We start from the raw sequence: 17,887 nt of genomic DNA on the forward strand, positions 1-17,887 counted from the left end.
GTTGTGGTGCTCTGAAAATATTCTAAGTTCGGAGTTGGTGTGGCCGCACGAGCCGCTCAGTGGGTGCAGACTGTTCTTCAGGCTGACCACATGGTACTGGACGTTGGCCAAAGCAAGAGGGGTCCAGCCTGAACTGCGTGGCTGGGAATTCGATGGTGACACTGTGTCAATGAAAGAGACTTGTATGCCGAGAGTGCCAAAGATGACAGACTTTGTGAAACCATCGTGGCAGACATTTCACAGTTCGGATAGAAATTAATAGTAGCCAGATGAATCATGATACCTCAAAAAGAAACAAGTACATTACTGTCATTTGCACGAAGCTTCTGATGATGTAATCAGATTTTCGATATCTTTATTACTTTAAACTTTAGTATCATACAGTAAATTATACAAGTAACCCCCAGCAATGAATTTCCAAAATCCAAATGGTTCATCCAATTTCATCAATCAATGTCTCTTTCAAAAGCTATTAGTGTAAACCTAAATCGGTATAAATTACAGGCATGTAACTTGAGTAGTACATGAGTTATTAGAGGTAAAAATGGCCGATTACTATCGATCCTGTCATGCTGTAAGTACTCCACAGTTACATGAAAAAATGGTAGCAGCATGCTTATAAATATATTTAATCATCTATGCCTTTGTTTTATCTGATATATGCTATTCATGAAGAAATTGGTCAATTATTTACTGTGTTTTAGAAAGCACAGAGACATTAGGCTACTGGCCTACTTTTGCTTGCTATTCCTTTGATATATGTTTATTTAATTTGTTTATGTATTTAATAATGTATGTTAGAGCATGTTTATGGTCCAGCCTTAGGAATGTTTATTTAATTTCATGCTATTTAAATGTAAATCCAGTATTTTGAATGTGTTTCAATACATTTGTGAGTATGGTTGGCTTTGAAACATGGAGGGAGCGCTCTAGCCAATCACAGTGCTCATGAATGGGTATACTGGGTGGAAGTTGGAGAAGAGCATCGTTTCAAGAGAGGACAAGGGGCAGTTAGGAAGAGTGTAGTGCAAGTGGACGGCACAGGACACGGGGAGAGTACGCGACGGTATGGCGTGACAGACGGTCGGCAGAAAGACTTGGACAGTGGAACAGTTTGCGCGTGGTCGTGGAGGATAGAAATATTTCAGAGTGCTGATCTGTGCTCTAGTGTGATTTCCATGGCTTCTGCAGTGAAGATGTAGTATATGTTCAGAAGTGAATATCTCACGAGCTATGTTGTTATTCTAAATTAATTATGTGGAATAGGAATCTATTGTTTCCCTGTTATTCAACTTATATTTTATTTAATTGCTGGACCATCGACACCAATAAGTGTTTTGTAGAAATATACCACATTCTCAAAAGTACTTCTACTATCATACTCGTCATTTAAAGTCAATAAGATAGTACCTGCAGATTTTATTTAATTGCAAACTTTCATTTATAAATTTATATGTTACATTCATAATTTGCAATTGCCAAGTGATAGAAACCTTCGACCATTCAATTCATGTGTGTATTCTTATCATATACTGTAGACTCAGCAGTATTTGGCCTGTAATGCAGCAACTACGTATCCCAGCCCCTAGACAACGAAACCAGCCAAAACTTTTAATATTGCAACTCTGAGTCAGAGGATATGTAGTTGAGAGGGCCACACCACATCATTTCATTCATCATTGTTTCTGGAAAGCCCGTAACAGCCAACCGCATCAGAGGCATGCTCACTACTAACTCATTCTGTGGCACTAACAATATTCCAAAGAGTTTACAAACTTTCTTGAAAAATGAATATTCACCAGTTTATGTTATTCTTTTACAAATGAATCCAGAATTCAATTTAATAATTATCACCAGATTGCATAATTAATAATAGGAATGTTAAGTCTGTCAGATATTTCGTAATTTCAAATGTTTCTAAGAGAAGAGTAATTATATCTGTATATACAGAGTTAGTACATACTGATAGAGACAAAGAAAATAAATTAATTTCTTTTTACACATTTTAACCTGAAATATAATACATTGTACACAAAAACATGTGAAATTCTTTTAGTTAAACAGCTGAGATAATATTAACCTGTTTAAAAGGTAGAAAGTAATTTTGGTATCGATAACTTCTGTTAAATAACGGTAATGTTACAGAAGAGCATCCCTTTACAATTTCATATGTTTAAACTTTTATATTTGGTACGAACATTTTCTTTATAAGCCTCACTGATCAATGTAGTAGTGAATTAAAAACTTTTCATAAGTCTTGTTCATGGTGTGGGTTCCTGTTGTCATGTCCTAGTTCATGAACCACGGGCAACGTATGAGTGGCCAAGTAAGTGGTCCTGACAGTCGGGATACCAGTTACTTTGGAATAAGGCTGGGCATCTCGGACATATTCTGAGTCGTGGTCACCTTTGTGCTCAGACGGCAAAGACTACTAAATCCACTGGTTACTCCCTCAACCGTTAGGGGTACAACTCAATGGGACCCAGGGCAAGTAAGGCTAGCAACCTGCTTCCCTGGTACTTTAAATATGATGCTGGCAACAATCAGAGCAAAATGCCTCGGACCTTTGGAAGTGACGGAGTCCCACCTCTAATTGACAAACCAGGGACTCCTAAGATACAACTCGGCAAACGAATGGTAACGAGATGGGGGGCTACTCTGGGACGAAGGTAGAGCTGGCAAAGGCTGCAAGTAAGATGGGGTTGTATGTTTTAGCTGTTAGTGACATTCGGGTAAGGGGGTGAGAAAGAAGAAGAAGTGGGAGAATACAAGGTCTACCTGTAAGGAGTCAAAGCAGGAATAGCACAATGGGGTGTAGGGCTTTACATCAGGAAAGAAATGGAACCCAGCATTGTTGCAATAAGGTATGTAAACAAACAACTGATGTGGATAGATTTGACAGTGTCTAGCAAGAAAATTAGGATTGTGTCAGTATATTCACATTGTGAAGGGACATATCAAGATAAGATGGATAGTTTTTGTGGCGCACTCAATGATGTAGTTGTTAGAGTAAAGGACAAGGACAGTGTTCTGCTCGTGGGTGATTTTAATGCCAGGATTGGAAATCGAACAGAAGGGTATGAATAGGTTATGGGTAAATTTGTAGAGGATATGAAGGCCAACAGGAACGGGAAACAACTCTTGGATTTCTGTGCCAGTATGGGCTTAGTAATCACAAACTCCTTTTTTAAACATAAGAACATTCACCGGTATACTTGGGAAGGCAGGGGAACCAGATCTCTCATTGGCTATATAATAACAGATCAGGAGTTCAGGAAGGCTGTGAGGGACACACGTGTATTCAGGGGATTCTTTGATGACACTGATCACTGATTAATCTGCAGTGAAATTGGTATTGAGAGGCCGAAAGTGCAGGAGGTCAGGTCCATATGTAGGAGGATAAGAGCGGAGAAACTTCAGGATAAGGAAATCAGGCACAAGTACATAACAGCGATCTCAGAAAGGTACCAGTTAGTTGAATTTAGTCAATTACAGTCATTGGAAAAGGAATGGACAAGGTACAGGGACACAGTACTAGAAGTGGCTAAAGAATGTCTTGGAACAGTAGTGTGTAAAAGTAGGATGAAGCAAACAGCTTGGTGGAATGACATAGTCAAGGCAGCCTGTAAAAGAAAAAAGAAGGCGTATCAAAAATGGCTACATACTAGAACTCAGGTAGACAGAGAAAGTTATGTTGAAGAAAAAAACAAAGCCACACAGATAATTGCAGCATCCAAGAAGAAATCTTGGGAAGACTTTGGAAACAGGTTGGAGACTTTGGGTCAAGCTGCTGGAAAACCATTCTGGAGTGTAATTAGCAGTCTTCGAAAGGGAGGTAAGAAGGAAATGACAAGTATATTGGGCAGGTCAGGAAAACTGCTGGTGAATCTTGTTGATGCCTTGGGCAGATGGAGGGAATATTTTGAAGAGTTGCTCAATGTAGGTGAAAATATGATCAGTAATGTTTCAGATTTCGATGTACAATGGGATAGGAATGATGATGGAAATAGGATCACATTTGAGGAAGTGGAGAAAATGGTCAATAGATTGCAGTGCAATAAAGTGGCTGGGGTGGATGAAATTAAGTCAGAACTCATCAATTACAGTGGAATGTCAGGTCTTAAATGGCTACACAGGATAATTGAAATGGCGTGGGAGTCGGGACAGGTTCCATCAGACTGGGCGAAAGCAGTAATCACACCAATCTTTAAACATGGAAACAGAAAAGATTGTAACAACTACAGAGGTATCTCTTTAATCAGCATTGTGGGTAAAATGTTCTCAGGTATTGTTCAAAGGAAAGTGCGAGTATTAGTTGAGGACCAATTGGATGAAAATCAGTGTGGGTTTAGGCCTCTTAGAGGTTGTCAGGACCAGATCTTTAGCTTACGGCATATAATGGAGAAGTGTTACGAGTGGAACAGGGAATTGTATCTATGCTTTATAGATCTAGGAAAGGCATATGACCGGGTTCCTAGGCGGAAGTTATTGTCTGTTCTATGAGATTATGGAATAGGAGGCAAACTTTTGAAAGCAATTAAAGGTCTTTACATAGATAGTCAGGCATCAGTTAGAGTTGACGGTAAATTGAGTTCATAGTTCAGAGTAGTTTCAGGGGTAAGACAAGGCCGCAACCTGTCTCCACTGTTGTTCATATTATTTATGGATCATATGTTGAAAAAAAATAGACTGGCTGGGTGAGATTAAGATATGTGAACACAAAATAAGCAGTCTTGCATATGCGGACGACTTAGTTGTGATGGCAGATTCAATTGAAAGTTTGCAAAGTAATATTTCAGAGCTAGATCAGAAATGTAAGGACTATGGTATGAAGATTAGCATCTCCAAAACGAAAGTAATGTCAGTGTGAAAGGGATATAAACGGATTGAGTGCCAAATAGGAGGAACAAAGTTAGAACAGGTGGATGGTTTCAAGTACTTAGGATGCATATTCTCACAGGATGGCAACATAGTGAAAGAACTGGAAGCGAGGTGTAGCAAAGCTAATGCAGTGAGCGCTCAGCCACGATCTACTCTCTTCTGCAAGAAGGAAGTCAATACCAAGACTAAGTTATCTGTGCACCGTTCAATCTTTCGACCAACTTTGTTGTATGGGAGAAAAAGCTGGGTAGATTCAGGTTACCTTATCAATAAGGTTGAGGTTACGGATATGAAAGTAGCTAGGATGATTGCAGGTTCTAGTAGATGGGAACAATGGCAGGAGGGAGTCCACAATGAGGAAATCAAAGAAAAACTGGGAATGAACTCTATAGATGTAGCAGTCGGGGCAAACAGGCTTAGATGGTGGGGTCATGTTACACACATGGGAGAAGCAAGGTTACCCAAGAGACTCATGGGTACAGCAGTAGATGGTGGGAGGAGTCGGGGTGGACCAAGGAGAAGGTGCCTGGTTTCGGTTAAGAATGATTTTGAAATAATAGGCTTAACATCAGAAGAGGCACCAATGTTAGCACTGAATATGGGATCATGGAGGAATTTTATAAGGGGGCCTATGCTCCAGACTGAACACTGAGAGGCATAATCAGTCTTAGAAGATGATGATGATGATGATGAAGCCTAGAAACATTGATGAACATAGTTTTTGCTATCTAATGCACTGACAATGCCATGTATGAAGAGTATGACTTGAGTTTTGTATGCCTGTGGGTTTTGTAACTTTTGCTGATTTCCATGGAGAAGATTACTTTGTTCCCTGTAGATCATAATGTTTGAAATCAACATACATTCAAGAGTTCTGCTGCAAGTTTGTTTAATTAATATAGAATGGTAGTCTTCTCACCTTTTTCATTATGGAGAACAGATTTCTGCTCAAGGGTTTTACAGTAAATTATTGTCAGGAATGGAAGTATTTGACTTAAAAATTCCGTATAAAACACAGTGACTCCATCAGGCTCTGTGATCATACTGAGCTTTAGTTATTTAAGCTGCTTTCAGCTCTGCTGCTACTGATTAATATACAAATACTTCTCAGTAGCTCCACAACTATTGAATATTGGCTCAGAGCCTTGAGTTCTACACCAATCCCTATATTCCAGCTCTGCATCCTTTGACATTGCCATGATGGACCATTCAGTGGTGACTGGCCCATTGTCATTTGTCAATGGCATCATTCAGATGCACCATGAAAAGTGTGTAGTTAGCCATAATCAGCTTCCCAGGAGCTACGACTTCTCACTAAAATATCTCCTTAATTGTCATCACAAAGCTGAGTGCACGCCTTTCCAGTTTCACCATGGTAAAATCCCTGCCAGTACCAGGAAGTTAACCTGGGTCTTTTGTATGACAGTCAAACACTCTGACCCCTCAGCTACAGAGGCAGATACTCTAATTCCTATATATTCTGAAATATTCATATGGTTTGAATGCAATTTCCTTCTTAAATGGAAATTTGTAAGTCGTCATAATAAGAAGAGAATCCACTATCCAGTCCCCACAAGTCACTGTATACCAGTTCTTCAATTTGATTGTGCCCCAAAATGTGCCATTTTTTTTTCACCGAGAACTGGTGCAATTCACCTTTCGTGTTTGATAATGAATCAGAAAGAGAAAAATGGCATTGCAGTTGACTGGCAGAAAAGCAGCAAAATATGTTTGTATGTAGCTGTGTACAAAGGTGTAGCGGAATTCAGTATTTCAAAATAATGGTTCTCCTATTTTGTCTTAAATAATTAAAAAATAGTATTGGACTGTGTGTCTAGGGAAAGGTGGAGTGATGGGAAGGAGTGAAACCTGGGTTTGGGTTGTTTGGGGAAGGAGACCAGACATCGAGATCATCGATCTCATCGGATTAGGGAAGGATGTAGAAGGAAGTCGGCCATGTCCTTTTCAAAGGAACCATCCCGGCATTTGCCTGGAGCGATTTAGGAAAATCACGGAAAACTTAAATCAGAATGGCTGGACGTGGGAGAGTGAAACCTGAACCAGATCATAAGAACTCGGACTTTCAATAGTAAAACTAAGGATTATAAAGAAAATTAATGTAATAACGAATTAAGAATGGGTCTACCTCTGTGTAAGTACACAATTACTGGCTTGGTTTAATACCCAAACATGTTTCATCACAGTTGTGGCATCCTCCCACATACCTAAATTAATACACTATCGTCATTAGTACATTTGGCTTGTCCTGATCAGTGGCAGGTTTATATTTGCATGTGAAACATGTTTTTGTGTAGTTGAAATGAAGTTTCCTCTTGCACATTTGTGAATCCTGCATCTTGTTATATTTTTGTGACTTGGACAAATGTTTCACTGCACAATTTATGTAGTTATACAGTGAAGCTTGTCCCCAAGCCACACCAACACAACAAGATGCAGGATTCACAAATGAGCTGGAGAAAATGTCATTTCAGCTAAACAAAAACATGTTTGGCTCACAAATACAAACTAGTCACAGCTCAGGACAAGCCAAATATAGTAAAGATGATATGTATTAATTTAGACATGGGGCTAGATTTTGGATAGCCACATGACACAAACATATACTGAAAGAAAAAAACCCGCTGAGGATGCCACAACTGTTGTGAAACATGTTTGTGTATTAAAGCAAAACAATAATTATATACTGGGTGATCAAAAAGTCAGTATAAATTTGAAAACTTAATAAACTATGGAATAATGTAGATAGTGAGGTAAAAATTGACACACATGCTTGGAATGATGGGGTTTTATATTGTGTGCTCAGGCGCCACTTTCGTCATGCGTAGCCTCCCAGGTCCCCAGACCTCAGTCCATGCGATTATTGGCTTTGGGGTTACCTGAAGTCGCAAGTGTATCATGATCGACCGACATCTCTAGGGATGCTGGAAGACAACATCCGACGCCAATGCCTCACCATAACTCCGGACATGCTTTACAGTGCTGTTCACAACATTATTCCTCAACTACAGCTATTGTTGAGGAATTATAGTGGACATATTGAGCATTTCCTGTAAAGAACATCATCTTTTCTTTGTCTTACTTTGTTATGCTAATTATTGTTATTCTGATCAGATGAAGCGCTGTCTGTTGGACATTTTTTGAACTTTTGTATTTTTTTTGGTTCTAATAAAACCCCATGTCATTCCAAGCATGTGTGTCAATTTGTACCTCTCTATCTACATTATTCCATGATTTATTCAGTTTTCAAATTTATATTGACTTTTTGATCACCCGGTACTTGCAAAAAGGCAGACCCATCCTTACTGCATTATCATTTTCTGCAGTCACAGGGACTGTGTCCAAAATTACAATAAGATAAAATGAATGTATTTAGTGCTCATTGCTGTTTTGTACTTACAGCTTTTTTTGGGAATTCTGCTGATTCTTAATTCTATGTACTCGTCAGGTATATTTGTGTCTAATTCAAGTCTAACTTAATCATGTTCAAAATGTGACATAAGTGATCTCCAAATGGAACCTATCTTCACCTTATGTGTCATGATGATATGATGTTTCTCTGTTATTCTTATTACTGACAACACATTAAACATTTTTATGTAATCAATCTCTTGTTTTTGACACTTCCTTGCACCAGTAAAGTTTAGGTCATGTCAGTTGACAGCTCTTACCACATTTGTTGTCACTAACTGTAAATTCAAAATATTGTGTTGGAAACAGCTTTAGGTGACTGAGTTAAACCTCACTGGTACATAACTATGTAAGTCTTTGCATACTTATGCTTACAAATTCAAGAGTAAGTAATGTGGAACTTTTCTTTTTATCACTTGCAGGACATTGCAGGAGAAAACAGCTTCCATATTGGACTTTCAAAAAGAATTTGAAGTGGTAGTATCTGGCTTCAGGAGTGAACTAGCAGGTAATGACTGCTTTTTTAAAAGAATTTTCCAACGATCAAGCTGCTCATTGCAATGTTGGGATCCATATCACATATCAGGTCACAACAGTGCCCATCTTCTGTATATTATTAATTAAGAAAAGCATCCAAGGAGTTTGAAATAGCAAGAACAAGCCTACAAAGGATTCAGAAAAATTTGATATTGAGAACATATAGGCCTACTTTCCTTCAAGGCCTAAATGAAGATGATCTGGACAGGCATATGGAATTCTGCAAGTTCTACACTTTCTGACACGAAGCCAGTCCTGAGTTTTACAAAATTATTCTTCAGACTGACAAAACCACTTTTAATATGAATGGCAGAGAGAACAGACACAGCTGTGCCCACTAGGGTTCTACGAATACCCATGTGGCATGGGGGAAAAGTTAAAATCTCCTGGCATGTATGTACGGGTAGGTATTTTCAGTGGGCTAATAGGGCATAGGGATTTTCAGCAGTGGGCTAATAGGGCCACATGAAAATGTCCATTTTTTGAATGTTTGCAGCCAGTTAAGGAAAAATTGATTTTGGCAGTAAGATGGAACATCCCCCCACATTCTGGAGTTATTGCGAGAGACTTTCTAAATGAAAATTTTGATTAATGGATTGGCAGATGGGGTAGGCCACACTATTTAATGGCCTCCATGGTCCACGGATATCAAACCCATGTATTTGTCAGTTGGAGGTATACTACAAAATTAGATTTATTCAATAAAGACTTGTGACAAAATTGGGAAATCAGTGCTGTGAAAGGTTACAGGTATAGTTACTCATTGAGTATCAATATCTATACCTTACACGTAGTGGTGTAGCACAGCAGCACTGCCACCGGGGGAACCCCCAGTGATCGAGAAGCTCAGTTTGTCACCATCTTTATGGGTGACACAGAAGGCAAGGAGTAGTAGAGAATCATGGCTGGAGGTTGGACAAGGTTGGAAAATATGTTCCTACATGCCATGAGAAGTTCAATAAATTCATTAAATGTTACAGTGTTCATATCCAGGATTGAGAACTCATCAACCTTAGAAGCGAGTTGTTGGCAAAGATTGGCAGAAGGAATTTTTACATCTGAAAAGTAAAAACAACTTGAGTGAATATCAGTACATGTGATTAAAAATGTTAGGAATGTGTATTGTGACTCATACTAGAGACATTAAGCCTTGCAGTTCAATGATGCCAGTGTCTCCTTTTGAATCCTTTTTATATCTATAGATTCCATGTGATGACTTTGATAGGGCATGTACCAGTAGGCACATGGTCCCAGTTTGTCTTCAGGTGCATGTTCCTTGGGAGTGAGATGCCCACTCTAAGCTGTACAGCATAAATATTGATCCGATCACTGTTATTATATCAGCACAGCTAGTTTTAGAGAGGCATTTGGCCTTGATAGATACAAATAACAAACTGAGCATCTTATAGTCAGGAAGATGCAGTGTTGCTTAGAACAGCATAAGAACCACTTTGAGCACTTTTTGTAAGTTAACTGAGCTCTACATCTATGAAGCATGATCCAAAAATATGGGGAATGAACTTTTTTTGGCAGGAACTGCTGACACAACAACCATTTGACGTATTGAGTTGTTGCGTAAATTCATAGCTTTTTCCATAAGTTTAATAAACACAACATATACACGTAACAGAGACTTCAGTCATCAATAATACGTTCATCTTCACTATCTACAACAGTCTGCCAGCATCGGGGTAACTTTTCAATTCTGAAACTGTAGAAATCACGTGCTTCTGAAGCAAAGAACTTGTCGAGCCACGTTCGGAGCGCATTTTCATCTGGAACGGGAGGTCCTCGAAGGTTGTTCGATAGAGAGGGGAAAAGCTAAAAATCTGAGGACGCAAGATCAGATGAATAAGGTGGGTGTGGACTGACTTCCCAACTCAATTCCTGTATAGTGCTGGGTGGGCAAATTGTGCAGTAGCATCACTTCACACAGTCTTCCTGGGCACTGTTGTTGGACTGTGTCTGCAAGTTGTTGACAGCAAATGTCAGCAGTGATGGTTACATCTCAGGAAGGCAATTGGTAGTACACCACACCATGGCTGTTCCACCTGATGCATAACATTATCTTTTGCGGATGCACATGTGACACTGTATAGGGAGTTGCTGCTTTGTTTGGGCTCAGCCATTCCTTTTTTTCTCTTCTGTTATGATAAAGACATCATTTCTCATCACCAGTAACAATACGGGATAGGAATGGCCAGTGTTGTTCACAAGCCAATTGATGATGAGCAAGCAGAGATGAAAATATGGCCACTTCTGATTTTTGGATTTTGGCATAGAGCATGCAGTACCCATACGTCTTATTTTTGAACCTCCCCCATTGTTTACTCGTCGGTCTGTAAATCTCTGTGTCGCTATTGGTGTATTGACAGGCTTCGGTTGTACCGGTCTCTCTTTGTATATTAAATATATGAGTCCAGTACAGATAGAAAGTATTTGATGACTTGTTCCGGGATGGTAATTAATTTTTCCCTAATGTGGGCAGGAAGACGGTTCTTTAAAATTTTCAGCACATCTACTTGAGATACTAGGTTGAAGAAAGATACAGAAGGATATATCTGGAAATATGAGAGCTGTCAGAAGAATAAACTCCATAGGAAACACACAAAGGTACCTTTACAGATCGCAAAGACACCGGAACTCATTTTTGGGAGGCCTGATATTAAAATAGTAGGTCAGACAGACTGAGGAAATTCTTATGCTTCAGGATGCACTGACAAAGTTTATGAACCTACTGAACAGAAAGATGCTGATGTAGTAGTCTGTGTGTTAGTTTTAAAAAAATGTACTGTGGTATGGATTACCTTTAGTATCATTAAGTGACATGGGAAGTAATTTTATGGGTGAAGCCCTTAAGAGAATATACAAAATGGTGTGAATCATGAAGCCACAGTATACTAGCTACAATGCTCAAACAAATGGAGCATTAGAGAGGTCACACTAAACATTAATAGAGTTGTTGTGACACCATGTAAATAGAGCTCAAACCAACTTGGAAAGTTAGGTTCCATATGCAGTTTACATGTAGAATACGGCAACAGACAGTGTGACGGGATATGCGCCATATGAATTGGGCTTTGGAAGAGTGTGTAGCAATCTGAGGATAAAACAGAAGGATCCAGCAACTGAGGTTTAACTTTGATGATTATGTGGCAGAGCTAAAAGAGTGCTTGCAAGAAATGCTCTGAGGCAGATTCACAATGCAAAACAAGCAACAAAGAATATTATGGTAAGATGCGAATACAAAACATTTTTATAAATATGTCAGTTCTTTGATGATAGCTCCCGATGAGGCAAGTTGCATAAGTTAGATACACAGTTGTGGAGACCCTTCACAGTAGTACTAAGAAAGGGACATAAGAAATAAGTATCTTATTGCCAACAGACTGAAAGAATTTTTCTAATTCCAGATGTTTGCACTGTACTGCATCATCAGTATTACTCTCCTACTAGTTGAAGCTCAAAGGACAAGAACTGTGTATACAGACAGCAAATTTCCAATTGGCACCCGGACTATATTGTGACATGTGAAAAGTGAGAATTTACAGTGTAACTTGGAGAATTGCGAGTTATTTTAATTTTGCTACAGCTAAAGGAAAAATTTGAATACATGGAAGTTGTTACAAGGTGAGCAATTGGATATTGTAAATATAAGTTGACTTAATTGAACAAGGGTGCAGCAGTGCGGAACTTGGGTTACATTGGCATGTAAGAAAAACTGGTGTAATTGGACAATTGGCATGATGTGAATCCTATACAGGGAATTGAAGAATCTTAAATTGGTGGAGAAGATCTGTAAAATCTTGTACGGCATGTTAGATGAAGAAGACACCACGCACTCCAAGGTGAAGATAGATGTGTTAGAAGGGGATCAGAAACAGCTACTCAGACTCTTGAAGGGGCTGATGACCATAGTTAAAGCAAATTTAACTAGTTTTAATCAAATGGTAAGCTCCATAATGTAAAAAAGGAGAAATGATCATGCAGGGAGTGAAGCAATTGAGTAGACACACAGTACAATGTGAGAATAGCACACAATGCACAATTACAGAGAGCAGTAATTTTGGTCACTGTTAACGAATAGCTAATACAGCTTACAGGTATATTCTGTGAATTAGAACAGGAACATGACATGTTAATATCACCAACAGCTAACATTCAGAAAGGTATTCTGGAGTAGTATCTGATCAATTTCAGATTGTAAACTATCTAGGACTGATAGAAGACACCATCAAGGGCAAATGGTTCCCTGTCACTGTTATGGTGACAGTAGTTACCAGTTGACCAGAATTATGGATCTGGATGTTTTCATTGCTGGGAATATTTTAAGCTATGTGTTAAATATCCAGATAGTAGAAGATGAAATTTTACAACTTGCATAGAATACTGCTGTTGCCATTGGATGTAGACAGAATAAGACATTTATTTTTATACATTGCCCCCAAAAAGGATCTACTGATAACAGATGATGCAAAAAGATAGTATGCCCAGCAGAGTGACGATTGGCTGCACTGTAAAACAGTAAGTCAGAGCCTCAGAATACAAGCAAATATTCATACTTTTATTCATGTTCAGCCATGCGAGGTTAAGATGCTGCAATTAGAATGAAATTTTCACTCTGCAGTAGAATGTGCTCTTTTATGAAACTTTCTGACCGATTAAAACTGTGTCCTGGAGCAAGACTTGAACTCTGGACCTTTGCCTTTTGTGGGTAAGTGCCTATGGCCTGAGCTACCCAAGCACAACTCATAACCCACCTCATAGCTTTGCTTCTGCTGGTACCTGGTATTCTACCCTTCAAACTTCACAAAAGCTCTCCTGTGAAATTTGCAAGACTAGCACTCCCAGAAGAAAGGCTATTGCAGAGACATGGCTTAGCCACAGCCTGAGGTATATTTCTAGAATGAAATTTTCACTCTCAAGTGGAGTGTGTGCTGATATGAAACTTCTTGGCAGATGAAATCTGTGTGCCACACCAAGACTCGAACTTGGGACTTAGGTCAGGTCTCCAATTCAAGACTTCGCCCAGCACACAGTTTTAATCTTTCAGGAAGTTTCATACCATGCTGCAACTATAGTCCGATCCATGAACACTGGCAGTTTGCGCATGTCGAGACAGGGATGGGGATGGCATTGTTGATGATTCCAAGCAACAGTTACAGTATGCAAAGTGAGATACATACCTTCAAGAATACCTTAAAAATTGTGTGATAGAGAAGTGTTTGTATACTGTCAAGGATTATCTGAAATGATATCTAAATTTTGTTGGCAACTATGGTAATGATTAGCTGCTACAATTAAGAGGCATTTTACAATATTTTCAATAGAACAATAAAATATGATGTACAGACATAGCTAGTAAATCAAATAATGTATGCATTTGCTTGTGTGTATGTGATTATATATATTGATATAATAGAGGGAAACATTCCACGTGGGAAAAATATATCTAAAAACAAAGATGATGTAACTTACCAAATGAAAGCGTTGGTATGTTGATAGAGACACTAACAAACACAAACACACACACACACAAAATTCAAGGTTTCGCAACCTATGGTTGCTTCATCAGGAAAGAGGGAAGGAGAGGGAAAGACGAAAGGATTTGGGTTTTAAGGGAGAGGGTAAGGAGTCATTCCAATCCCAGGAGCGGAAAGACTTACCTTAGGGGGGAAAAAGGGACAGGTATACACTTGCGAGCACACACACACACACACACACACACATCCATCCACACATTATATATATTTATGTATTTATATGAATGTATCATATATATTAATATGCTGACAACATTCATAGAATTTATATTGTTTACAGGTGGATAGATAGATAAATGAAACTGAATATGGTGCTTCACATCATAGTGATTTCTAAGTTCCAATTCATATACAGTTCTGTCACCCTAATAATTTGTGTATTGTGGATATACTTAATATGTAATACGAAGTCAATTTTAGTCATGTGTGGTTTGGTTCTGTAATTTTCATGGATAGCAATTTGAATATTAGGGCAGGATTGTGTTTGGTCACAATGATTAAAGTTGTACCTTTCTATCAAATAACTGAGTTTTCTGAACATACAAAAAAAATCACAGGGTGCAATGGAAACAAAACATTTGTCCTCCTTCAACTACATAAGAACATCGTGATGAAATATAGCTTTTATTATAAGTATGAAAATAATAACAATGGTTCATCAGTCAATATTTCACGTTTTACATATCCTTCTACCTTCCCTTTGTTCATTTTCTACATATGTTTTTCAATCTGATAAGCACACCAGAGAAAAAAGTAGTCACATGCCCCTCTCCACCCCATCCTCCTGTTGAGCAGACATCATGTTAGCATCATGTAACATGGCCCTCTAGCCTTGATAATGGCCTCCATTCAGTGAGAAGGAGTGTCTGCAAATTTATTTGGGTACACCATATTCAGTTGAATCCACTCATTGATGTAACCTGATGGAGCTATCAAATGTCAATTACTATTTATGATAAACCTGCTGTCCAATTAGTCCCAAACATGTTCTATGGGACTACAATCAGTTGGTTTAGTGGGACAGTCAAGGTGTGCCAGGATGTCTTAGAGTTAATCAAATGAGGTAAGTATTCAAGCAGTTCTGTGAACCTGGCTGTTGTCATTTTAGAAGACGTGAGTGTCCCCAGCATACTCATCACAAAGACAGAAGAGAAAGGACAACAAAATTGTTGAAATAAACGTCCTGGTTCACATTTATGGTAACTTGCATGAGGGTGTCCAAGTGATGGTGTGAAAAATACGCCCAAAACATCACAGAACCATCTCCGAACTGAAATTACCTCACCACACTATGTGGCCTCAGTGTCTCATTGGGTCGTTGGTGGCCTTGACACCACTGAGCATTTGAAAAAAGGCAAGATGGCAACTCATCAGGCCACAGCACTCTGAGATGACAAACGTTATGGGATATCAATATGCACATATACAGATGGTGGTAGTATCAATGGCACACGGTATAGAAGGGCAGTGAATTAGCAGAACTGTCATTTGTGCACAGGCGATTCATGTGAAAAGGTGTCTAATGTGATTATGGCTGCACATTGGGAATTAACTCTGTAGTTATAGCTAGACACATGGAACATTTCATTTCAGAAATTGTTAGAGAATCCAGCATTTTGATTGCATAGTGTCAAGAGTTGTGCTGAGAAGACCACATTTCAGGCATTACTTCTCACCACAGTCAACACAGTGGCCAACGGCCTCCACTTAACAACTGAGAGCAGTGAAATTTGTGTACAGTTGTCAGTGCTAACAGACAAGCAACACTGCATGAAATAATCATAGAAATCAATGTAGGATGTACAACGAATATATCCATTATACAGTGTGTGGTGAAATTTGTCATTTCACAAATGATCTGTGAAAATGTTATACCAGCTAAGTCGTCACTGTGGTGTCAAATGATTAGTATATGGTGGAACATCAGCACGTGTCATATGTTTTCATTTCTTGTTATTTTATTTGTGATATGCTGATGTTCCCTGAAATATTTTTTTACAATTTGATACATCACTATGTGACTTTCAGTGTTGTAACAGGAATGTACATCTAATAATGTTACAAGATCCACTGATAACAGTATAGATCTGTTGAAACCAGTCATAGTAATAAAAAGAATTGTTAGTGATCTTGGAAAACGTCTTATTTACAATATGAAAATTTCTAAGGTGATTGTTTAAATGTAAACTTTCACCAATTTTATAGGAAAAAAATTAATATTAGTGTGAAATATATGTCAGATGTTTTCTGTGTTCATGCAGAGCTGGCTGACACACTTAAAACTTTGTAAACATTTCATTTTTCACTGTAAATGTGTAAAAGTATAATGAATGTAATAGCCATGATTGGTATATATTTATATAAGGGCTAGTGCCAAGTCAGTTCGTGAGTCAGTTTTGAGGCACTTTTTGTGAGGCAGCTATGAAGCAGTTGTCTATGATGATCTATGCTGAAAATGTCTACGCAACACACAAACTGGTCTGTCACCCCATAGTTTGCATTAAGACCTCTACCTCTCACAACTTGTGACAATGAGCCAATTTCAACAGCAAAGTGTTCAATAATGCTACTTACTTTTCCTTTTATAACCAGAATTTCTAGGAAATCTTCTTTAATTAGTAGCACTGGTGTAGTTGTATATTTAGCTGTAGGTGGGAGGGTATATCAGAAGGTTCTACTCTATCTACAGCACACAAGAGCCACCAGTCAGCCCTTTTAAGTGGGTGACTGATAGTTTGGTTGTCACCCTTTATAGCCCTTGTTGCAATCTTGTCTGTATAAAACTTTTGATATTTGTTTGCAAAATATCTTGTTGGCTTTTAGATTTGAGGCATGAACTGGTTGAGGACAGAAATGCTCTGGAACAAAAATTTATGGCCCCACTGGAAACACTGAACCAGACGGTACAGCATCTAACACACAAGGCATATGAAGACCTTTTGCATCAAGTGAGTGAGAGTTATTTATTGTTTTATCTGATAGTTTTATGAAAAAAATGTGGAGTGAAAACAAATGTCAGATGCTGATTGCTACTTCTCTTACCACATCAACCAAATATATCAAAAATAATATATGTTACTTGTTTTTTTGCATAACATTGTGTAAATTAAATTCCATTATATAAAGAGACTATCATGTTATTTTTATTACAAATAACTCTTTTCACCATGGTAAGTTTCCTCAGATTTACCTAAAAGAAGAGCTTAGCAAGGACGTAATTTTATGAAATTATAAATTAAGCAGCATGCTTCTAAGCTGCACTAAATTAAAAAAGTAAATTAACACTCATGAGAAACCATCAAATAAATACATATCACCTGCTGGTAGGTTGGTTATTCAGAACTATGCCAACAAACCATCTAAAGGAAGAACAGTCTAACAAGTTACTCTGGAACAAAACCAAGTGTATGAATTTTAAAGAATGAAAGCCAGAGAAAATTTATGAAGGAAAACATAGAGGGGGCTGGGGGTGGGGGGAAGGTCAGCACAGGTGAATC

At 38.4% G+C, this 17,887-nt stretch overlaps 1 protein-coding gene across 1 annotated transcript in view; it reads left to right on the plus strand.

Annotated features, from left to right (window-relative positions):
• Positions 1 to 17,887, plus strand: part of LOC126253349 (uncharacterized) — an 80,977-nt gene that overhangs the window by 37,445 nt on the left and 25,645 nt on the right. The window contains exons 3-4 of the mRNA XM_049954619.1: positions 8,733 to 8,818; positions 17,214 to 17,338. Coding sequence (XP_049810576.1) covers positions 8,733 to 8,818; positions 17,214 to 17,338 — 211 coding nt within the window. The remainder of the gene's footprint in view (positions 1 to 8,732; positions 8,819 to 17,213; positions 17,339 to 17,887) is intronic.

The sequence above is a fragment of the Schistocerca nitens genome, chromosome 4, assembly GCF_023898315.1.
Source record: "Schistocerca nitens isolate TAMUIC-IGC-003100 chromosome 4, iqSchNite1.1, whole genome shotgun sequence".
Lineage (NCBI taxonomy): Eukaryota > Metazoa > Arthropoda > Insecta > Orthoptera > Acrididae > Schistocerca > Schistocerca nitens.